Here is a 25,914-nt window from a genome sequence, read left to right as displayed (position 1 = left end):
GGGTTTATAAATTATTAATAGGCCTGCATGGTGTCTCAGTGGGTAGCACTGTCGCCTCACAGCAAGAAGGTTGCTGGTTCGAGCCCCGGCTGGGTCAGTTGGCATTTCTGTGTGGACTTTGTGGGGGAAATCCGAGCACCAGGAGGAAACCCACACAAACACGGGGAGAACATGCAAACTCTACACAGAAATGCCAACTGACCCAGCTGTGACGTGAACCAGTGACTGTTTTTTGCTGTGAGGCGACAGTGCTTATCACTAAGCCACCATTTTCATTTTCACCATTTTCACCATTATCATAGATTTAGATTCATATATATATATATATATATTCATATATATATATATATATATATATATATATATATATATATATATATATATATTCATATATATATATATATATTCATATATATATATATATATATATATATATATATATATATATATATATATATATTCATATATATATATATATATATATATATATATATATATATATATATATATATATATATTCATATAAATATATATATATATATATATATATAAATATATATTCATATAAATATATATATATATATATATATATATATATAWAAATATATATATATATATATATATATATATATATATATATATATATATATATATATATATATATATATATATATATACATACACACACACACACACACACATTTTCTGACATTTTTGGTTTATAAACTATTAATACTTGATGAATGTTTTAGTGAGGTTCCCCTTTAAACAATAGTAAAACATTATGGATATGCCATTACCCTCCCCCACACATTGAACCCAAGATGATAATTTTTAGTAAAAATGTTAAGTTAAAAGTATATATTTTATTATTATTATTAAAATATGATTATTATTTTAAATACTTATGTCATATTCTCCATATTTCCCCACACATTCACTCCCCCCTCAAAAAAAGTTTAAATTTAAGTAAAAATGTTCAATTATATATATATATATATATATATATATATATATATATCTAACTTTATTATTAGATTATTATTAGATGAATATTGTCATGGGTTTCTCCTTTATTCATTCCTTCATTTTCTTTTCGGCTTAGTCGCTTTATTAAACAGGGGCCGCAATACAACTTATCCAGCATATGTTTTACACAGCGGATGCCCTTCCAACTGCAACCCAACACTGTGAAACACCCATATGTACTCATTAACACACATACACTATGGCCAATTTAGCTTGCCCAATTCACCTATAGCACATGTCTTTAGACTGTGGGGGAAACTGGAGCAGCTGGAGGAAACCCATGTGAACACGGAGGACATGCAAACTCCACACAGAAATGCCAACTGACCCAGCCCAGCAATCTTCTTGTCGTGAGGCATCAGCGCTACCCACTGCACCACCGCAAAGCCCATTTTTAGTAAAAATGTTTAGATAAAATATATTTGTATTATTTAACACATTCCCTTCAAAAATTACTGTTAGGAAATCAAAAAACAAACAACAAAGATTCTTAAAACATATCAGAGGCCATTTTAATATTTAAAATGTAACCAGGTTTACATTTACAAAGCAGCTTTTTTTTCTCCATTTACATTTTGTTGCAGAAAATGTCACCAGTTCCGAAACCAGTCCCTGGTGTCTTCACTTCATAACATGTAGGAACATTGTCATCCAGAAACTTAAGAAAATATAATTTAAAGCACGCACATCGAAACAATACATTAAGTACACAATATATCAAATACTTCCCTCTGTACTGGCAGTGTAATACTGTAACAACGCTGCATCTAAACCCACACTGCACTTCCAACAACATTAACATCCATGCAGTGATGTCATAACGGCAGTCCCCGATCTGGCCTTCAACTCTGTTGAAGTGACTCGTTTCTACTTCACGCGAGTCTAAAAACAAATAAAAGGAGTACCTTTCTGACTCAAGGTATTACACTTGAACTGCACGTCTTCCCAAAGACAAGCTAGAAGTAGAAGAGTCACACCAGAGATGAGCCAGAATCGAGGCAAACACACAATCTGAATCACTTGGCTACACATATACTGTACTGGAATGCTGTGGTGAACCACAAATCAAGGCAACCAGTTTCAATAATCTCACAACTAACAAGCACACTGGAGGTATAGCGAAAAAATGAATTCCCTTAGCTGACAAAACAAACTTAAAATAAAATAAACTCAGAAACGGACACCTCCAAAATGCCTTATTAGTCCTTTGAGTTTTGCAGCTAATGCTGGCAGATGATATTCCGCAACATCAGGCTTGTTGGCAATACAAAATACCCTAACAGGTTGGCAACTGGTCACTACAAAGTGCTTTAGATTGTTTGCCTGAAGATCGCTGTGGAGTTCTGGAACACTCCGGCCACAGCAAGTCTGGCAAACGTGTAACAGCCTATTCTCAAAATACTATTAAACTGGGCAGGGTTCTAGTTCTGCTTCTGAAATGCTGGCGATTGGTTTTGTGTTTTTATTTTTCACCTGAGAGTCCTTTGGTGCTGTAAGTCAACTCTTCTGAGATTAACAGAAAGGGGCGAATGCTCTACAGAAAAAACAAACTGCACAACCGTAATCAATCGATATCAGTCTCTGAAGTTCTGATGAAAATACAACATAAGAATAAAGTATAGAATTTCAATTTCTGAAAGCATATAGAATATAGTTATGTACACTATCTGTAAATGTTGCTTATATAGGGCTAGATATTGGTATATTACAAAACATTCAGACTTTTTAGGCTGCCCTTTTCTTTCAGTTTCACACACAGTTAAAGCACAGGTGTCAAACTCAGTTTTTCTTGAGAAGCGCAGCTCTGCACGGTTTAGTTTCAAGTCTATTTAAACACACCTAATTGAATTAATTAGGTCTTTCAGGCTTTTTGAAACCGATAACCTTTTTGAAACAAGTAACCCAGCAACATTTTTTGTGCCTAAAAGATGTCTCTTAAACAAGGCTAAATTTGGGCTCTCAGTGAACATCTGATAGATGTCTGATAGATGTCGGATAAACAGAAATGAATGACTACAGATATAAAGTCTGTCTAATCTGTCTATTTGACTAGTCTAGTTTTGGGCTATTCTTAGATGTCTATTAGATTTTCACTGACAGCCAAAGTTTAGCCTTGTTTTAGCTAAACTTGGGTTTTAGTTTAGTTAGTTTACTTGTTTTAGCTAAATTGGGGTTTTAGTTTAGTTTAGTTAGTTAGTAACTCTAATTAAACACACCTGATCAAATTAATTATGTCCTTTGGGCTTTTTGAAACCTACAGGTAACCCAGCAAGCAGTCTCTGCTGTTAAAAGATGTCTAATAGACGTCTCAATATAGTCGTGATAATCAAATAGACATCCAAGAATAGGCCAAAACTAGACTAGTCATCAAATTAACAGAAATGAATGACTACACATATATAGTCTGTCTACTCTGTCCAATTGATGACTAGTCTAGTTTGGGCTATTCTTAGATGTCTATTAGATTTTCACTGACACCTTAAGTTTAGCCTTGTTATAGCTAAACTTGGTTTGTAGTTGAGTTTCAACTCTAATTAAACACTCCTGATCAAATTAATTAGGTATTTCAGGCTTTTTGAAGACAGATGTCTAATAGACAACCAAACATAGTCGTCTTTGCTAAAACAAGGCTAAATGGCTGTTTGTTTGTTTTTTTTTTTTGACAAGGTTGTTAGTGAAAATCTAATAGACATCTAATAACTGGCCAAAACTAGACTAGAATAATAATAATCTATGCAGAGCTGCGGCCCTCCAGGTACTGAGTTTGACACCCATGCCTTAAAGGGACAATTCAACCAAAAATGAACATTTATACTCCATTTGCTCACCCTCTAAAGTTGGAGTCCAAAGAACTTCGGTTCTAAAGTTGTCTAAGCTTCTTTTTTTCTGCAGAACATGAAAGAGGACATTTAGAAGAATGTTGAAAACACATTGACTTCTATAGAAAAAAATATACTATTTAATAGGGATTAACAATGGCTTGGTTACCCATGTTTTATCTTCAGTGTTGTTCAGAAAAAAGAATCCTTTGGACAAATGGAGGATAAATATCATGACAGAGTTTTAGTTTTGGGTGAACTATCCCTTTAAAATATTAGATCACCCCAAATTGAGAATTCTGTCATAATTTACACATCTTCATCATTCTAAATCTTCAAAAGCAACAACATAACCACATTCTTTTCTTAAATCTGTTCATTTATTGAAAGTCTTTCAACACAAAACTCTGAATCGTCAATGAAGAGGTCAGAAATAAATCCATATGAGTTAAAAAGTGTAATCCAAGTCTACTGAATAGACACAATCGCTTTATAAAAATATTTTATTGACATATAAACACTAATAAGCAAGCAATGTGAAAAGCAATTGTGTTTCTATAGAAAATTTGGATTAAACCACTCTGGATTAAACCAAAATGCAGACCTTTACATACATTTTTGAACTGACTTCCAATGGATGAACAGAAACCACTCAGATTAATTAAAATGTCTTTAAGTGATGTTAAAATTATGACTATTTTAATTCTGGAGTGAACTAAAGCACTGTTTCTCAACCACATTCCTGGCAAACCACCAGCACTGCATGTTTTGGATGTCTCCTTTGTCTGTCACACCCATTACAGACCTTTCAGTCTCTTCTAATGAGCTGATGATCTGAATCAGGTGTGTTTGGTAAAGGAGACATGGAAAATGTGCTGAGCTGGAGGTCCTCCTGGAACATGGTTTAGAAACACTGAACTAAAGCATTCAGTGTGAGGGCTGGTTATCTACTCATGAGTCTCTCCTTTTCCAAAAATGCACCATCTTTTACAAAAAGAAACTTGCATAAAAAATAAGACGAGGAAACAAAACTGAATAAATGCAAATGTGCAAAAATACAAAACCTTGAACTCTAATAACATACAAATAAGCAAAGAAAATAACCAAAAAAATATATAATGTAATTAAAGCATGCAATTGGGAGTGTAGTGTTTTAAGGATGGTCCAATCCTCCTCAAGGAGGTACGGAATGATATGAGGATTCATGGAGTCTTCCTTGAGGAAGAGGAGTATAAAAAGATTAACATTTCCTCCTCGTGAGGAGTGAAATAGAAGGGAAGGTGAAAGAGTTTTACTCGCCAAAGAGTAGAGAGAAAGGCGTCCTCCACACAAAGGTTGCGTTTTGGATGTCCTCCAAAAAAAAGGAGAACAAATCAGGTCAGTTGATGGACAGCCAGAGCTGCTGGTGCAGATGTGGAGGTGTTGGGTTTGTACTGTACATATGCACGTATGTATGTGTGTGTGTGTGTGTGTGTGTGTGTGTGTGTGTGTTGGCACTCTCTACTGCTGCAACTTGCGGATGATCTCTGCAGAGACCGGCGGGTGGAAGTTGATGGTGTGGTGTCTGAGCCCCTGAGAGCTTTTGTAGCTTTTACCACACCGGCACTTGAAGGGCTTGCGAACGCGGATCTGAGTGCGGTGACCGTTCTTGGCATGGTATTTGATACCATTCACATTCTGCAAAAGAGAAACAACCATTATTATTATTATTATTATTATTATTATTATTATTATTATAATTATTATATATTTTTTAAATTAATCAAAACAAGCATAGGCCAAATGTTCAATTTAGGCAATAACTGACAAGAGAGAATTTTCTGTTCATGTGTTATTTACAATTGTGTTTTACTTATAATGAAAATTTAATTAATAAAAATAGATAAAATGCCATAAATGGAGTCTGATTAAAGACTGCTCAGTACACCATGGATCTGCTGTTTAAAATTGACAGTTGGAAGAACAAACCCTTTGAAGTAATGTTGTAGGATGTTAAAGTGAAAAGATGACCATTGAAGGCTCTTTTAGCTTTCAGTGGATTCATTTGAATTTTCACTAGTCTGAGTCTGGTTGAATTTTTCAGGTTACAACACTGTCAAAATGCTCCAAAAGTTCCACACAATTCCTTCATGTTGTCACTACACAAATTCATTGTTAACTTAATGGTTTTTACGAATTTAAGTGTATTAAACAGTTACTTAATATTGTCCCAACACAAATCAATTAAAAGGGTTTTCCACTACAATCTCATATTTTAAGCTTTAGTTGATGTGTAATGTAGCTGTGTGAACATAAACAACATCTCTGAACGTAAGATGCTCAAAGTTCAATGGAAGGGAGACCTTTGCTGCGTCCGAAACAGCATACTTCCATACTATACAGTACGCTAAAATCAGTTTGCGAGCTGAGTAGTATTTTGAAATTCATAGAATTCGAAAATCAGTATGCAAGAAGTACCAGGATGACTTACTACTGGCGAGATTCTGAAGTGCGCATCCCATGATGCCCTGTGAGAGAATTTATGAATGGAAGAGAAGCGACTCAACTGACGCAGGAAGGTCACGTGACCATGACAAAATGGCGGATGTAATACGTCAGAATTCCATTCATACTTTTCACATTCATACTGTATAGAACGTACTTTTCAAACGGCCGAGTAGTATGTTTAAATTCAAATGCAGTACCTACTGAGTAGTAGGCGGTTTCGGACGCAGCCCTTGCTGTTTCTCAATATGCGTTCTTCAGCGGTCTTGCATTCTCGTGTTCTTGTGTAACGTCATCTTCAGCTGCCAAAGTTCATTTTCAATACTCAAGACCGCAAGAACAGAGGACGCGTGAAACTTCCTAGATGTGTTTTAGATATCGAGGATGCACCGATGCAGACTTGAGCACCAATCTCGCTCTAGAAGTCCCAGAAGTCATTGCGACTGGATATGGGAAGCACAGCATTTTATTAAGATTTATTATTAAAGTTCAGTGATTTAACTTATTTACCTAAGCAGTTTCCCTAAATAAAATGGTGAATATAAACAATTCCATGGCATGGACATCTTAGTAAAGGAATAAACACATTTAAGGCTCCTACACACCGGGACTCTTTTTGTTTGTGTTTATAGTTAGAGTTTGTACGAGACGTTTTTCCGCATTCAAACCCAATCGATTTTTACTGGCGTCAAACAGAAGAGTATGCAACACTCCTTGATGTTAGATGGCACTACACAACTTTAAGCTTCCAACAGCCGCTTGTAACACAAGAAGTGAAAGAGAGGAAGTTCACGCGCTTGTTAGTAAAGTTACTCGTGACACGAACAAGCATGGATGGCTCAAGTAGCAGCTACAACTCTAGAGATGAAGAAATGATTATTGTTCACAAAGCAATAAGCAGCTTCACGTTCATATCGCCTCTGAGCATCTTCTTCAATTCACGCTCGCATTGACAGTTTTGCACTTGAGCACCTCCAAGTGCTGTTTACTGTAACTTCCGCAGCTCCGTGAACGTAAACAAAATTGCCGATCTGGTTGGTGGAGGTTTTAACGCGGTGCGTCAAATAAAAAAAAAACAAGCATAAGGCGTTTTTTTTTTGTAATTATGCTTTTGCGCCTGCCGTTTTGCGCGTTGTTGTGCACGATCACATTGACGCCCTTTATACAGTCACGAGGCATTAAACAGACGGAAAACGGGAGCAAAAAACGTCTCGGTGTGCACGGGTCCTAAGGGTGTCTGTTTGCTGAAATTCGTATTAGAGCTGTTTATTTATATTATACAACGTATATTTATAATGGTTTTATACATGGTATATATTGTGAAACGGGGAAAAACTAATGTTTTGTGTAATGTTTAAATAATTTTACATTTAAAACGCGTGAAGGTCATAACCATCATAAAGAATGAACAAAGTTTGGTGACTACAAAACAAACAAACAAACAAACAAAAAAACATTTGGGCCAGTGAGATTATAAACCCCTTCAGGTTACGTGCATACACCATGCACATATACTTTGCCCTGCAAAGGGGTGTGGGCAGAGGTGCTGTAATATAGCAGAGAAAGCTAAAATGGTATCCAAATGCTGCTTTTCCACGGAGCTTGTTCTGTTTCTGTATTCAGGCCTCCAAAGGACACAACACAAACTAGAGAAGTGCTTACAGTTAAATTTGAATTATTCTCCAAAGAATTATAAAAAACTATATAGCTAGCATTTGACAAAGGAGAACTTCCAGAATCTTATTCATTTCAGTGCTGGATTTGCCTAATACTTCACCAATCATAATAGAAGAAGCTGTGGATTGTGAGCCACAACCTGTAAGTATTTTTATTTGTTAAAATTGAACTATTACATGCACAATTTCTAGCATTAACGGTATGTTGTAGTGAGGACGTAAACAAGGATGTAAACAGCAGGAAATACTGTTTGGCACGGCTAACAATTTATCTATAAACTCATATCACTGTACAAATCTGTAGCTGTAAACACCCACAATCTTCAGCAACGCGGCAGTGTCTCTCCTTGTGGCAGCTTTCTGTGCATTCTAGATGTCAAATAACAAACTCGCGAAGGATGTGAGCGTTTCATATTACTTACACATGCTTATTCCGAATATGTGAAAAGAAAAAGACACTTGTCAGATGTTATTTTAGAGAGCAGGCGTGAGGTTCAGCTGTGTCCTCTGTGTCATTTTCTGTCGGATTCAGGCACAGATACCACTAAACGATTCACTGAATGACAGTTGTATATGATTAAATTAAGATATATGAAAAAATTATGTGAAAAAATAAGATTTTTTTTACAAGTGAAGCATGAGCACACAATGTGTTGCATCTTATAAACACAACAAGTCTTACAAATACTCATCCCTTTAAGTTAACTTAATTGTTTTTACAAATTTAAGTGGATTGAACATAAAACTTTTAAGTTGTCCAAAAAAAAAACAAAAAAACAACATAATTGTTTCAACAAGCAGGAAAAGTCATTGTTTGAGTAAAAAAATACTAACTATTAAGTTACAAGTAAATATTTATAAGCTGTAATAAGCTATATATATTGTTTCGATAGTCTACAGACCAGACCATCATTAGACAATAACTTGCCTAATTACCCAAACCTGCCTAGTTAACCTACTTAACTTAGTCAAGCTTTCAAATGTCACTTTAAGCTGTAAAGAAGTGTCTTGAAAAACATCTAGTAAAATATTAAGGTAAATATATAAAATATTATATATATTTATATGTATAAAATTTTATATCATCCTATAGACAATATTAATTTAGAAGTGAGATTTGTGAGGGCTGTACTCATTAACGCAGAGCCCTGTATATGTATAAACAAAAAGATCTGCAAGTAAAATTGTACTTAAATCTCTCCAGAACTATAAACCATCCAGTGTTGTGTGAAATTGTGAAGAAAAGTGTCAGCTGTTTGACAGAGGTGGAGACCAGCCACTGACTGAACCCAAATAAAGCCAAAATGAGAGCCACATCTAACAGTGCATCTGAACATGCAGAGACTCCCTGATGGCTGTCATCATCCATTTCCTCCGCTTCTTACCGAACACGGCTCTCACAGGCTGCACATCATTTATCTCAGCAGCCAGAACCAGATGGCAGTGGAAAATCTCATAAAACGCACAGGCCTTGCAGTGGACCGACTTTTAAAATGCATGCCGAGCTTCCAGTCCTGCTCCATTACAGCTCTTAGTGTTAATACACTCTTTCACAGTGAGAGTCCAGCATTTGCTGCTTGATCAGATTTGTGCCACTGCTGATCGCTCTTGGTTATGGATACACAGATGTGCCATAAATATGCTGTTTAGTAAAAGACTACGTTATTCTGTTAGTAAGTTAAGGCATTTCAATTTCAGCATAGATATTAACAATAGAAATGTTACTTGATCGATTAAGATGATTTCTGAAATAGTGTACTGGATTAATGCTTATTTAATGCTGTAATTATATTTTACAATGTAACTGTATTTTATCGTGATATTAAAGAAAGGTCTCAGATCATCCAAGATGTTAAAGAGAACAAAAAATTAACATTTTAACACTATATGCTCTTCCCCAGCGGTTCCAACCTTTATGAGTTGTCTTTATTCTGTTCAACTTAAAATATGATATTTTGAAGAATGCTGAAAACCTGTAACCATTGACTTCCACAGAAGGTAAAGCAACTATTGTTGACGCTAATGATTGCAGGTTTTCAGCTTTCCTCAAAATATCTTCTTTTGTGTTCAAAGAAAATAAAGAAAGCCAAACCAGTTTAGAACAAGTAAAGGTTAAGCAAATGATGACAGAATTGAATTGTTTGGGTGAACTATGCCTTTAAGTACATTTTTTACTTCAGTATATAAACTTAATGAAGATTTTTATATAAAAAATGTAATGGTTGTTAATTTAAAACATGCAAGTCAATGGTGTTCTGCATTTTAAAAGTCAAAAAACATACAGACTACACAGATTTAACCTTTTAAAAACGTATTTGGGGTTCCTAACAAATAGGTTGAACTAATGGTAATAATTGGAGATGGAAACGCAGCCATTTGACTAATCAGCTCTTTTTATTAGGGCTGCTTGATTATGGGAATCACAATCACAATTATTTTGGTCATAATTGTAATTTTTTAAAATAAATATTTCCCAAATGGTAAAGTAAATTTTCACAGTATTTCCTATAATATTTTTTCTTATTTTTAATATATTTTTAATATTTTTTCTTCTGGAGAAAGGATTATTTGTTTTATTTTGGCTAGAATGAAAGCCAAAATAAAAGGTTTAAAGGTTTTAAAAGGTTTTATTATGCTTTCTTGTATCTTCTTGGTTACTAGGTTACCAAAACTACAGTCAGCCACTTTAACAACTTGGAAACACACCTAATTCGCGTCTAGTATTTTTTGTGAACTTTAAAAAGATTTGTTTTACGTTAAGATGGAAACTCTTCTTCCATGTTCTACTTTTCAATTTAAGATAGCCCGAGAGTAAATGAACAAATTCTTTATTATAAAACTAGTAACTATTAAAGCAATCAAACAGAAGAATCCATGGTTTACAGTGAATTTGCATAGCAGAGTTCCAAAAAGAGCTCAACTTCAAAGAAAATCACAGAACTGTATTGAGGTAATTGATGCACAATCCGGTAGCAACAAAGTTAATTTTTTCTTTTGTTTTAGCATTTTTGTAACAGGTCACCAGCAAACAGCAAACTTTCTGGGGAGTTTGTTTTAGCTACAAAAAGCCTTTGAGCTACAACTGGTCCATGGCAATTACGCAATCTGTAGTTTTAGTTCTGGAACTTCACTTTCTTTGACATGTCATTCCCCCCCAACCCCCGGAACTTTTAGAAAATCATAAAAGCATGCAGCACACATTCTAAAGATTGACAAAATGACTTCCTCATCTGTGCTGTGCATTTGCTGAATAAAACAAACTCAACATCGTTTCTGTTTTTGTTAAGCGGACGCACATACCATATACACTCACCGACCACTTTATTAGGTACACCTATCCTACAGCTTGTTAACGCAAATTTCACCAATCACATGGCAGCAACTCAATGCATTTAGGCATGCAGACATGGTCAAGACGATCTGCTGCAGTTCAAACTGAGCATCAGAATGGAGTTAATTGTTTTAAGTGACTTTGAGCGGAGCTTGGTTGTTGGTGCCAGGTGGGCTGGTGTGTGTATTACAGAAACTGGGATCTGCGGATATTTTCACACACAACCATCTCTAGGGTTTACAGAGAATGGTCCGAAAACGAGAAAATATCCAGTGAGTGGCAGTTCTGTGGGTGCAAATGCCTTGTTGATTGCAGAGGTCAGAAGAAAATGGCCAGACTGGTTCTACCTGACAGAAAGGCAACAGTAACTTAAATAACCACTCGTTACAATCGAGGTTTGCAGAAGAGCATCTCTGAACACACAACACGTCTAACCTTAGGGTGGATGGGCTACAGCAGCAGAAGACCACACTGGGTGCCACTGCTGTCAGCTAAGAACAGGAAACTGAGGCTACAGTTTGCACAGGCTCCCCAAAACTGGACAATAAAAAATTAGAAAAAACGTTGCCTGGTCTGATGAGTCTAGATTTCTGCTGCGACATTCGGATGGTAGGCTCAGAATTAGGTGTCAACAACATGAAACCATGGATCCATCCTGCCTTGTATAAGGCTGGTGGTGGGGGTGTAATGGTGTTGGATATTTTCTTGGCACACTTTGGGCCCATTAGTACCAATTGAGCATTTTGTCACTGTCACAGCCTACCTGAGTATTGTTGCTGACCATGTCCACCCTATTATGACCACAGTGTACCTATCCTCTGATGGCTACTTCCAGCAGGATAACCCGCAATGTCATAATGTGTGAATCATCTCAGACTGGTCTCTTAAACATGACAATGAGTTCACTGTACCTAAATGGCCTCCACAGTCACCAGATCTAAACCCAATGGAGCACCTTTGGGATGTAGTGGAACTGAAGATTCGCATCTTGTGCAGTCAAATCTGCAGCAACTGCGTGATGCTATCATGTCAATTTGGACCAAAATCTTTGAGGAATAAAGTACTTCCAGTACCTTGTTGAATCTATGTCATGAAAGAAAGTAGTAAGGTATACCTAATAAAGTGGCCATTGAGTGCAAGTCGCTTGTTCTTGTTTTTATTCTGACAGATATTTATGAAACACAGCCGCGATCAATGTTGTATTTTTAGGGGGTACAGTGTCAGAACTTTTGGAAACAGTATACTGTCGCTTAGCCTTCTCAAACGTCTTTTTGCCCTCAAACGAAGCACAATAAAGAAGTATACAGGGGCCTTTAATGGTTATAAATTCACTGTAAACCAAGGTTTCACATGGCTTATAGCTTTTATAAATGGTTGTTTAATACACATAGAAAGGTTTCCCAAAATTTTACAACAGCTTAAAATACATCTCTACCAAGAAACAAGGGCTGGAACTACATATTTTATATCTTAAAAAAAAACTTTTTTTACCTTGTATCTCTTTTTGCATCCAGGCACAGGACATGCAAAGGGCTTCTCGTCACCGCCATTCATGCACATGGAACTGAGAATGTATTCGGAACTAATGGCACTTTCGGTGGTCCACGACTCATCACTGTCCGACTCTTCATATTCAGCCTCCTCCTCGTCATACTCGCTGCCTAAAAGAACACAGAGTAACAATTTAATAACTGATCATGTTACATTCCCAGATATTCAACAACTACACCAACAGAACCACAGAACAGCATTTCCCATGAGCCACTACAATATATACTGGTCGAGTTCTCTTTCTCATAGTACTCATCAGAGTACAGTATACAGCCAGCGAAGCATTTGTGTTTTATGAGAAAGAATCTGGAAGGCATAAGAAGGTCTAAAGGTTAATGCAGAGTAATAGTAAGATGCCAGCAATTTGGAGCAGTTTGTGTTCCAAACCCACAAAAAAAATGCCTAAAACGTCTAATTGTGGGAGAGAGAGAGTGCACATGTTGCAAGAGAAGTCCATGGGAAACAGCAGCTATGAAAAAAAAAGTCTGTAACTAATAATGTGATTATTTTATTATCCATATTACATCAAACAAGCACTGCAGGTTTAAAGAGGGTACTACTTAAAATTCATCATTCTAAGATGAATTCCGGATTTGTTCAAATTAGGTTTCTATTTTATTACACGCAGGTTTGTACCAGAGTTACAGGTGCAGTAGGTGATTGTCTTCAGAAACATTTTTTTTTTTTTTGTGCTGGTTTAAAGTCTCTTCACAGTCCAATAGTAAAGATTCAAGTAAATTATCTAAATGTATTGAGGCAATGGCGCAGTGGGTTGGTAGGCTGGTTCAAACCTTGGCTGGGTCAGCTGGCGTTTCTGTGTGGAGTTTGCATGTTAATGTTTCCTCTGGGTGCTCCGGTTTCCCCCACAGTCCATGGACATGCAGTACAGGTTAATTGGGTAGGCTAAATTGTCCGTAGTGTATGAGTGTGAATGAGTGTGTGTGTGAATGTTTCCCAGAGATGGGTTGCAGCTGGAAGGCCATTCGCTGATTAAAAACATGCTGGTTAGGTTGGCAATTCATTCCGTTGTGGCGACCCCGGATTAGTACAGAGACTGATGTATTTTTATATTCTGGGTAAGGCATAAAACTAAAAAAGGTTCATCCAACTAAATATTGTTGGGCCGACATCTCCCATTATTCCGAAGTAGCCCAAACTATATGTCAGAAAATGTATATTCGGACTTCTGCGCATCTGTTAACGCAGATCCGCCATTCGTGCGTGCCCGCCTGCATAAGCGCCGCACGTTCACGAGACAATCACAGATGCGGTAAAATCAAATGCTCAATTGAAACTTTTGAAAATCAATATTGGAGTTACTTTTGCACGCTGGAAGAAGGACGACACCATGGCTGAAGTATTACTGTTAGACAGGTAATGTTCCGTTTTAAAATGATTTTAGTCAGGCTAAGGTTATGTTAAATTGTGTTGTGCACAGATGTGTTGTTCAGCCACTGAAATGTCTCGGTGAAAGATATATGTGACTATTTTCAGTTTTATAAGGGACCTTTGACAGCATCGATAATGTAGATTTTTATTTTGTTAAACAACAAAACATCAACAAATAGCGCTATTCAGTCTAACCTGCTTTATTGAGCTGAAGTTGCTTTTATATTAACAGTGGTTCATTTTTGAGCAATTACATAATTCCTATACTGTTTACCATGCTACTCTGACCATTTTCTCTGAAATAGCATGTAAGTATGGCTTAGTAATAAATGTAATTCCTGCACGCAGCCGGCCAAACACTAACTAACAAAAAATGGTAATACTTAATTTTAAAGGTTCAAGAAACCCTGGAGTACTTTTTTGAGGTTCTAACATATTTGTGTGTGTTGAGCATCATTTAAGACAGCGTTAGCACCTGTCAGGTTTAATTGTGGGGAAAACTGGATAATTTTAAGCTTTTGTCAGCTAATTTCCTCTTCCGGGTTTAAAATCATTTTTGGGGCGGGATCAAAATCGGTAATGTAGCACACATCTGCTGGTGGAGTGATGACTATTCGGTTTCTCATTATTATTCATAGCAGAGTTTTCCTTTCCTTTGAGAAGACCCTGCTTCTTAATTATTCATGAGAGCATGTGCTTTTCGAAGACAAGGCAGACCAGCCAAGCTATAAGACCCAATGACGGGCTGAGACTGCGTCTGCGCACAGCTTTTCATGAAGGGTCGTATGTGTTTGTTTCTATGATTCACTTAGTTTGTTGCATGTTATTCCCCGTGATGCTGTCAGGGCCAATACAGCAAAGTTGTTGGTTTGCAGCAATCATTTTTGTCGGGAGAGAATGGCTAACTTTGTCTTTTATCAGTTGAGTTTGTAACCATTCAGACACCTAACCTATATCGGTGCTGCTGTGTTTGGCTATGTTTTAAAAGTGTCTGGATTACCGGCAGGATTAATGGTTGAAATAGATAGGGCAAGAGACTTGCTGCACTACTATCCACTGTGTCTGCATTCAGACCCGGTGATTGAGGAGGAGAGAAGTCCTTCTCATTTATAGTGGTTATATAAACACAATTATCTTTATAATGATATAGATAAATACAAATAGCATTTGTAGCAGGACATTAAATTATGGTTTATTTCTTTGCATTTTAACTTTGTAAACTATAAAATCATGGTTCTTCCCATAATATGTCTCAATTTGTGAGCCAACTGACAGTTGCTCGCTCTCCTTTTTCTCCCATGCTCTGCTGCCACGTCCACTCCTCCCTCTGCTCGCAGCGCTCCACGCCCATCACTGAGCTTCTTTTTTTTTTTTATTCTGAGGTAGACTTGAACCAAAAGAGGGGGGTTTCATGGCCCTTTAGGTCACATGGCCCTTTTATTAAAGCCCAGCTCACACTATTATATTTCAGCCACAATTTTTTCATCAGAGACAAATTTGAGAAATCCTAATAGATTCCTGAAATACTAGACTAAAATCTGTGCTCTTTGATTGTTGGTTTGACATGTTCATAGACAGCCACTTAGAGTCCGTTGTGATCAGATTTTTTTCTCTGATAAAGTTCTGGCAGCGTCAGAAGATTTCAGACACTTTCCTGCAGTGTGACAACAGCTGCGATCAGCGTCAATTCAAGAACCAATAGAAGCTGATGATTGACTGATTAATGATTCAATCCACACGACAATTCAAATGACCGCAGGGAAATATCAAAACAGTTTTTTTCTTCCTGGTTTTTTTATTAAGACACGCCATGTAAAAAAATTGCTTATTTTTTGTTTATGTTTGCTGTCAGGAATTATTTCAGAAGGCTGAATAGTGAAAGTGTCAAGCGTGGATGTCGTCAAACTCCGGGATCGTTTTCTTTCGTGCTTGGCACATCTTCATTGTCATGACTTTATGACAGCTGAGATCTTACTGTGTGACATCAGAGCCATGTTCATGCAGTCTGACATGCTACAATTGTTCAGGAATATAGAAAAAAAGCACAGTGTGAGCCAGCCTTTAGACTAATAGTTAAAAATTACTAATTATAAAAAACTACTAATCTGCTTATTAGTGCTTATTTAGGTAGTGTGTAGGATTAATGATATAGAATGAGATCATACATAATGAGTACTAATAAATAGTTAATATATTAAGAATAAACCGGCAATAATCCAGTAGTTAATACAATGAATTGTGACAAAGTAAAGTGTTACCCAAAAACTAAGCCAAAACAGCGTAAAATCAGTGCTAATTCTAAAACTTCAAACAATACATATATAAAAAGCTAAGCTGCAATAGCCACAGTAATTTAATATACATTGGAAGCATCCAAGGAGTATGTTTTTTCACATGTGTACCTGTCGGGGTGCTGCTCCTGAATGAAGATGATGGTGTAATGGGCGGAGTCACAGGCGGGGTGAGGTTGCCGCTGTTGTGTCGAGGGGGTGTGGCCACACTGCTGCGTGACAGGCTGCCCATCAGTGAGAGTGACAGCTTTGGCTGAACTTTCTTCTTCAATGATTCATGCTCGCGTCGCGCTGCATCTGTCATAAACCTGGGGAGAAAGGTGAACTTTAATAGATGCTTTTAACCTCACACCAAATTACAGTGAACACAAAACTACGACTGGAGCTGGAATTGCCAACCCAGGCTCATTCTGAAAGCGTACCGCTATATACATTTCCGCAGAGCACCAAATGTGTCCCAGGAGCAGTTTTTTTGCGGTTTTTGTTTTCGCGAATCCACCAGAGGATGCTGTGTATGCTTTTTCAGATCTCAAATTTCTCTTGGGAGTGCCACTCACGCCTGCTCTTCTCATGTAAATTCACCAGAGGCCACTGTGGACTGACTGATCCACCCTCCTCCTTCCCTAAACCCTGCTCGATTATGGGAAAAATCATAATCAAGATTTTTTGATCATAATTGAAATCACGATCAGTTGAAGTCAAAATTATTCGCCCTCCTTTGAATTTATTTTTATATATAAATATTTCCCAAATGATGTTTAACAGAGGACTTTTTTACAGTATTTTCAATAATATTTTTTTTTTCTGGAGAAAGGCTTATTTGTTTTTATTTCAGCTAGAATGAAAGCAGGTTTAAATATTTTAATGGCTCGATATTATTAGCCCCTTGAAGCAATATATATTTGTTTGATTGACTGCAGAAGAAACCATGTTATACAATGACTTGCCTAATTACTCTATCTAATTAAGCCTTTGAATATCACTTTAAGCTGAATACTAGTATCTTGAAAAATGTCTAGTAAAATATAATGTGCTGTCATCATAGCAAAGATAAAATAAATCAGTTATTAGAAATGAGTAATTAAATCTGTTATGTTTAAACTGAGCTTTAAGCATCTTCACTGTATTTTTGATTTTATTATTGATTAATAATAAAAACAGTCGGCAACAGCAGGAATATTGCACGCTGTCACTTAAGGAATAGTGCGGCTCCGATATGGTTTCTCTTTCACGTTTCTTTTGATTCTCAACTTGTTTGTTTATTACACAAATGAGGGTTAATATGAATATTCACTAAACCCCGCGCTCTGACACAAATGTGCATGTATTTGACCATTAAAGGTTCAGGACACCCTGGAGAACTTTTTTTTTTTTATATTAACAGATGTGTGTGTGTGTTGAGCATCAGTTAAGACAATGTTAGCACCTGTCAGCTTTAATTGTGGGGGAAACTGGATAATTTTGAGCTTTTGTCAGCTAATTTCAGCTTCCGGGTTTGAAATCATTTTTGGGGCTGGATCAAAATCGGCGACGTAGCACAGTACTGCAAGTGCAATGATGACGGGTCGGTTTCTCATTATTATTCATATTGGAGTTTTCTTATCCTACAGGGCTGATAGTGGAAAAAAATTCCTGAGCCTGAACTTTTTTTCCTTGCCCCTGAGGTAAGTAGGGGTGGGGGTACTTTGTATGCAACGCACTTTTAACACATAACTTGTGGGCCCCTGGGCCCAAATATATTAACAGCCTATGTGTAACCCTGATCATTATTATTGTCAAGTGGCTCTTTTTAGACACATGCCAGTAATGTCAGTGACACATGCCAGTGTCAGTGATCTTGTGACATGTGCCAGTAGGTGTCAGTATAAGCACGTTATAAGCACATTAATCTTATAAGTCTCTTTGCTTTAATATTTAAAAATCATTAGGCAAATGACACCTGTTATCTTACATGCATATATGTTATGAGTTTTCAACATGCATTTTATTATAACTTTTTAAAGGATATTATTTAAAATACCTTAAAATGAAATTAAGTTAAATAATAAAATAAATTAATGAATTAAAAACATAGAGAAGTCCATATTGTAGGGAACAAAGGAACTGCCAGGATGCAATAATATACAGTACAACAGATAAGTGTAACCCCTCCCATACATAAGCATGCCACAATAAATTTGGCTGACATGTACTGTCAAATGACTATATTACGTACGGAAGTATGACTACGAATACATAAAATAAATGCGTTTAAATTAAAACATCGTGGAGTAGCTCAGCAAATAAACTAACTTGCGACGCGATAAATTAGGTTAAAAGTCACGTAATGATTAAATATGGTTTTGCTCATGTTAATTAATGTCATAAGCTTCGCCGGGTGTCGATGTCACTGCAGTGACATGCAGCACGACACTCTGAGAGACACAGGTCACTACACATGCCACTAACGAATGACACATGACAGTGGAAAACCGGACGTGCCACCGGAAGTGTCACTACACTCAGTGGCATGTGCCAGTGTCATCTGTACGTCAGATGTCATGTCACTCCATGTTAAAACTGCTACTGTGAATCTGCGTTTAAGCGCACACAATAAGCTAAAACTCGCCCCAAGCACCGGCAAAAACAAATAACAATTAATGTGTCGAGGAAAGAGTAAGGACATATCTTAATTATTTATTAATAAGCTTATTCTGAGTCAGAGTCGCAAAGATCCTGACTGGCAATCTCCTCTTGGACTCCCCTTTAGAGAGAAATTCATCTTTACGGATTACATGAAGGAGTTTTTTTGTTTTCGATTTGTTTTATTTCGTTAAGTAATAATTTAGAGCTTTCTATAAATATATTTATTATGTCTGTGAGGCATATACATTTTGCTTCATTTTGTTAAGCGCTCCTGTTCAAAAACCAGACGACAGAAAGCGCATAATTTTGGTTTTCTTTATTTTATAAAAACGCTGTAACGTTTTTTGATGTATTACTCGTACTTTGTGAGCAAAAATGACGGATAACTTTAAATTGCTCCCACTGAAAAAATGCAAGTGATTGCTCTGGCGCCTCGATGTCCTGCAAGCTTTTTATAAGCAAACTATGCGCCTAATAGCACACATTCTTTAACGTTTAAGCTGCCATTGTTTTATACTTGAACTGTTTTATATCTTTTATTTTAAGCAAGTCGTGATGATCTGAGAAGGCAAACTGATCAAACAGACAATGATGGTCTTCCGCTGGGCGCTGTTCGTTAAAAAAAAACTTATTTTTAACGAATAAAAAAATGCTCCAAACGTTTTTCTAAATAAGCTGAATAAAAAACGAAACTAAATATAAACACTTTGCTATTAGGCTACATACAAAACTGAACTATTTCATAGCTGAAACACTAAGTTGTTTAAGGAGAAGGGGGAAATATATTTTTGTCCCGTCTATTGCTTTACCGTTATTTCGAGAATAAACCCAGCGTAAATATGCAGATGTCATTCCCAAAACATATCAGCGTATATGTGCCGAAAACAAAAGTTTCATACAAATTCTGAATGGATTATAGCCTGGAAAGTGCAAAGCACGCTCCTCTTATTATCACTAAAAAGCGTCACTAATCTTAGTTCATAGAGATCTCACAAAGATCCGTTATAATTTATAAAGCTCTCTAAATTACACAATTAATCTTTTATTTACATGGCGTCTACACTCAAAAGATGATTCACGAGCACACAAAATGGCACTTAATAAAAACCAATCCGGCGCTTTCAGCAGTGAGTGAATTCTGTGAATCTAGAGAAATGACAGATCAATAGTCGTGAACCTGATTTTTTTTTCCCCCGCAGCCACAGTACGCCGGAAATCCGGCGTGGTGCCGGAACGCTATCACCCCTGATCCTATGAGAAAAGCCAGCTGTTTAATTATTCATGAGAGCACGTGATTTCCGAAGGCAGACCTGCCAGTTTCAAGCAAGCTGTGAGACACAGACCAACGGCATGCAGTAGCCGTTCATTAAGGCTCGTATGTGTTTGTTTCCATGATCCACGCGGTTTGTTGCATGTTTTTTTCTCTGCGATCTTGTCAGGGCCGATCATACAGCAAAGCTGTGTGTGTGCTGCAAGCATTTTTGTCGGGAGAGCAGTGCGACAATTGAAGAATGGCGGACGTTGACTTTAATCAGGAGTTCGTTCACATTCAGACACATCGCCGTGCTGCTGTGTTTGCCTAAATCCTCTATATTACCAGCAGGGCTAATGGTTAAAGTAGACAGGTCAGGAGACCTGCTGCACTGAGTCTGCATTCAAGATCTATAATTTACACACGGGGATTGAGGGAGAATCCTCATTTATAGCGTTTACATGAACACACTTATCTTTATAATGATATAAATTGTGGTTATGTGTATATGAAATTATGAATAAAAAATGTAGCAGGGCATTAAATTACTGTTTATTTCTTAGCATTTTAACTTTGTGAACTATAAACTCATGCGTCTCCTCACAGTTTGTGTCTCATTTTGTGAGCTAACTGTCAACAACAGTTATTCGCTCCCCTTCTCCTCTGCTGGCCACGCCCACTCCTGCCCGATGCTCGCGGAGCTCCACGCCCATTATTCATGCATCTTTTGAAAAAATTCTGAAGTAGACTTTAACCGAAAGTGAGGGGTGTCATGGCCCTTTAAAGAGATCACATTAAGATGGGGTTAGATGTGTGTATGCTCTGCTGTCCGAGGCAAAGCGCGGCGTGTGCCACAGCCATATCACCCTGCAGCCCAAGACCGGTTACTCACTGAAGCTAAGCAGGGCTGAACCTGGTTAGTACCTGGATGGGAGACCACTAGGGAACACTAGGTTGCTGTTGGAAGTGGTGTTAGTGAGGCCAGCAGGGGGCACTCAAGTCCTAATGCCCCAGTAAAAGTGAAGGGGACACTACACTGTCAGTGTGCGCCGTCTTTCGGATGAGACGTTAAACCGAGGTCCTGACTCTCTGTGGTCATTAAAAATCCCATGGCACTTCTCGTGAAAGAGCAGGGGTGTAACCCCAGTGTCCTGGCCAAAGTCCCTCTATCGGCCCATACGATCATGGCCTCCCAATCACTGTCTCTCCACTCCACCAATAGCTGGTGTGTGGTGAGCGCACTGGCGCCGTTGTCCTGTGGCTGCCGTCGCATCATTCAAGTGGTAGATGCGCATGCTGTGCTGCAAAAGTTACATTACAGCACATGCTTTTAATCATTTTCACGTGGAACGGACTTTGCAGAGCAACACGTGTACAACTGGAAAGAGGGCGGTATGTGATGGAATAATCGTTTATCTCAATTAATGGTTTTTCATAATCGTTAAAAGCCAAAAATGAAATCGGATTTTCGATTAATAGCATGGCCCTAACCAATAGTATCTTCAAAAGCACTCCTTTCTGCATCCCAAGTCCGCCGATGTGCATGGCGAGCTAACTGGACAAACTGGTAACAGCAGGAAAGCCGTCCACACAAAGGTAAATGGTCAGCTGGTAAGCGCGAAAAGAAACAGCATCATACCGCCCCGTAGCGTTCATTTTAAAGACAAAAAATGCAAACATATTTACTTCTGGTTACATAATTCGTGATCTCCAGAAACGTACATAGGGCTACATTTTCAGAATGAGCCAGTGTTGGGAATTGCTCATCAATTCAGCACTGACCAAACCTCTGATCTTAAAAGAACCAAAAGGCAAACTAGAAAAAAAAAAAAGAACCAAAAAAGAACCAAAAAAAGAACCAAAAAGCTAACTAGCTTCTTTCAGTAGTTAAGCCACAAAGCTTTGTTTTGTTTTTTCGCAACTTATTTATGTTTCTGGTTAGCAATTTGACCCATGACATTGGGGTACAACGTCAATATGACGTCATGTTAACATCCTGTGCCTGCAGTAGTTTGTGTTTTCCCAGACAGGTTTAGGTCCGTGTCAAGTCAGGTACATTTAAAATAGCATTCTCTTTTTCAAATAACGTTTCCATGCAGCACAATTATGGTTCAGGAGCATGTTTTTAGACCAGTGAAGACCTTTATTTTGAATGTCCCAGAATCCTTGCTATCTATAGAGGGTCAGAGAGCTCTCGGATTTAACCCTCTAAAGGACTAATTATGAAATCACATCTAAAACAAAATCGCTACTATTTATTTTTAGAGTACTTAAGGCTAAAATCCTTTTCCATAATTTGTTTTGTACATCTGATCTTTGTTTTAATTTGCCGTCATTTATAACTGACTTTGTCCCATTAGGGCAAACAATTTTAGGAAACTTGTCTAAAACTTCACACATTCAAATATTTTTTTTTCTGTAGTGAGCAAGCACAGTAGTGGACTGGGTGACAGAAACACATGATGAGACATGAAAATAAACAAAATAACTAAATAAGTGTTTCGCATATAACACTAGAAAGAAGTCAATCCATGCCTTAGTGTTTCAGAAACATGTCAAAAACTTTATTTGTATTCAATTTCTTCATATACCACTAAATTTGTTTTAGAACTTATGTAAAATTTCCTAAAACCCGAGACAAATGTATTTGCACTTTATGGAAAATAATTCAAACATGTCTTAGTGTTTCAGAAACAGTTGTCTAACAATGTTTTAGAATTTTAAACAGTATTTAAACAACATATGTTTGTTTCAAAATCAGTTGTGTACCTATATATATTTTTGTAGTCAGGGTGTAACTGTCTTTTTTCAAACAACGTAGTGTAACTGTTTTTTTCACCAAAAAGTAATGTAATTTATTTTTTCTTGCAACATTTTTTCATTCATTCATTCTTTTTCCTTCTGCTTAGTCTCTATTTCAGAGGTGAAACGCCAACTATTCCAGTGTATGTTTTACACAGCGAATGTCTTTCGAGCTGCAATCCACTAATGGGAAACACCCATACGCACTCATTTACACATACTCATAGACTATAGCCAATTTAGTTTATACAATTCATCTATAGCGCATGTGTTTGGACTATAGGGTAAATCATAGCACTCGGAGGAAACCCACACCAACAAGGGGAGAACATGCAAACTACACAACGTTCTTGCTATGAGTCGACAGTGCTAACCACTGCGCCATCGTGCCACCAGAAGTGCAACACTTTTTTTCAAAAATAGTCTAACAGTGACTTCATGTTAAAAACCAGTAGTGAACAATGTTAAACAGTATTTTAACAATATAAAGTTTGTTTTAAAAACAGTAGTGTAACAATGTCTTTTCACAAAAAAAAGTAGTGTAAATGAATTTTTCAATAACAGTAGTTTAACTAACTAACTAACTAACTAACTAACTAACTAACTAAAACTTACTAACATCAGCCTAAAACACAGACATAAAAACTCTTACACTGCCTCATACTGAACAACATTGACAGCTACATATGAAATATGTAAACCTTTTTACATGACGCACAGATTTTTGTGTTTTTGAGTTATTGTTTTTCTAAAATGTGGATAATTAATTTTTTAAATCACACAAATATTTAAAAATCATCCTAAAATGCTGTATATATATATATATATATATATATATATATATATATATATATATATATATATATTTTTTTTTTTTTTTTTTTTTGGTTAAGATTTTTATAGATTTTATCATTAAAAATGAACTCACGATTTTGCTTTGAGAGCATGTCACCTAATGTGTGCTAAATGTAAAGCAAATAGCTACTATGTTTTAGCAGGGTACCCCCGGGATCCTCCAAATGAAATTCAAGGCTTTTTAATACCATTTCAAATGAAATTCAATGCCAACTTCGTACCCATTCCGACAGAAGTATGAGGGAAAAATGTATAAAAATCTGTATAAATTTTGAACCCTAGAAAATAATTATGTATAAGTGGACTACTTGAATTGAATAAAACATTTTATTTAAATTGTCAGTCATATTTAATACATACGCAGCAGCATAACACACATTTGATTTTTATTAACCAAATAAATTGGCAGCTCTGCTGCCTTGGCAGCAATTTTTCGCCCAGACTCTCAAGTCCTGTCAACTTCTGTTTGTGGCCCTTTTTCAACGCGTTTGCCGTAGAGTTGGTGTTAAGCCACAGTAACATAGGATGTTTCTTGGCTGTGGTGGCAATGCTTCTAATGTAAAAATTTCTCCATTACTGATAGCCAGAGCTGTTTCAGTAACCGAAGAGGTCTCTGGTGCACAGAACTGCACAATAGGTGGTTTGCGCTGGCAAGTAGTACTACACGCAGTGTGTTTGGCACCCTTCATATGGGAGTACAGGGCCGTAACACCATATCGTCACTAGCTTAAAAGATTTCCGGCACCAACAGCAGTAGGCCTCGCGATTAACCACAGTGGATTAAACCAAAACTGTCCAATTTTAGCCAACAAACTAGGCTAGCGACTATCTTGTTTTGTACCTCACTTGCCTAGTAACCATAGTAACGGGTGCGCACGCTTTCGCACTTTCTGCTATGATGTGGAGCGCGAGATGCACTCAACGTTACACTGCATAAATTCTTAAATTAGCCTACATTAGTAACAGTTAATTTTGTTATGGTATGAACTTAATCCTAGGAAAAGCAAAAATAAATAAATAAAATAAGACCTTTTTAACAAAATCCAAGACTTTGTAGACCAAATTCAAGGCTATTAAGGCCTCAATTTGAGATTATTAAATGTAAGACTTTTTCAATGCTTTTAAGACCCCGCGGGTACTCTGTTTAGTTTTGTTGGTTAAAGTAGATGTCATGTGACACTAATAAGATTTAATTTTATTGGTTAAATATCATTAGTGTTTTTAAAAATGTAATTATTTATAAATGACGATGCCCTATAGAGAGTTCATCAAAAACATCTAAAATCATGTTCAAAGATGAATAAATGTCTCATGGGATTGAAACATAAGGGTGAGTGATTAAAGACATTTTCACCCAATTAAAATTTTTGGGTGAACTAATCCTTTATCCCATTTTAGGTCCATAAGTCTTCAAAACAACCCCCTTTAACACTGGGCCCTATCATACACCCGGCGCAATGTGGCGCAAGACGCGACGCAATAGTTTTTTGCTAGTTTCAGCTTGGCGCAAGAGTTGTTTTGAGGCATTGCGCCACGTTGTTAAATAGCAAATGCATTGGCACCCATATGTGCGCCCATAGACGTTCTGGTATAAAAAGAAAGCGGTCTGAGGCGCATTGCTGGTGCATTGCTATTTTGAGAAACTATAATAGATTTTTCAATAGACCAAAACAAACCTGGTCTAAAGTCCAGCGCAGAGTTGCGCCTCGCCTACACACTGCTTAATACACACAAGATGTAGAGCAATACGCAAATATCTTTACATATGAAAAAATATATATACTAATAATATAATAATAAAAATATATAT

General features: G+C 36.9%; 1 protein-coding gene across 2 annotated transcripts in view; it reads right to left on the bottom strand.

Moving 5' to 3' along the window:
• Positions 1-1,516: 1,516 nt before the first annotated feature.
• The window catches only part of jazf1b (JAZF zinc finger 1b), a 65,873-nt gene continuing 41,475 nt past the window's right edge, over positions 1,517-25,914 (bottom strand). Inside the window, exons 3-6 of one of the 2 annotated variants that reach the window (XR_012391432.1) lie at positions 16,682-16,878; positions 12,831-13,000; positions 4,018-5,525; positions 1,517-3,915 (exon numbers count right to left, since the gene is read on the bottom strand). Coding sequence is in view for 1 of the 2 variants with exons in the window: in NM_001034992.2 (NP_001030164.1) it covers positions 5,349-5,525; positions 12,831-13,000; positions 16,682-16,878 (544 nt within the window). In the remaining variant the exon portion in view is untranslated. Of the gene's footprint in view, positions 5,526-12,830; positions 13,001-16,681; positions 16,879-25,914 lie in introns of both variants that reach the window. The other variant, NM_001034992.2, reaches the window with a different exon arrangement.

The sequence above is a fragment of the Danio rerio genome, chromosome 16 (genome assembly GCF_049306965.1).
Source record: "Danio rerio strain Tuebingen ecotype United States chromosome 16, GRCz12tu, whole genome shotgun sequence".
NCBI lineage: Eukaryota > Metazoa > Chordata > Actinopteri > Cypriniformes > Danionidae > Danio > Danio rerio.
Note: the sequence above shows the minus strand (reverse complement) of the source record. Positions and strands in the feature narration are given on the sequence as shown.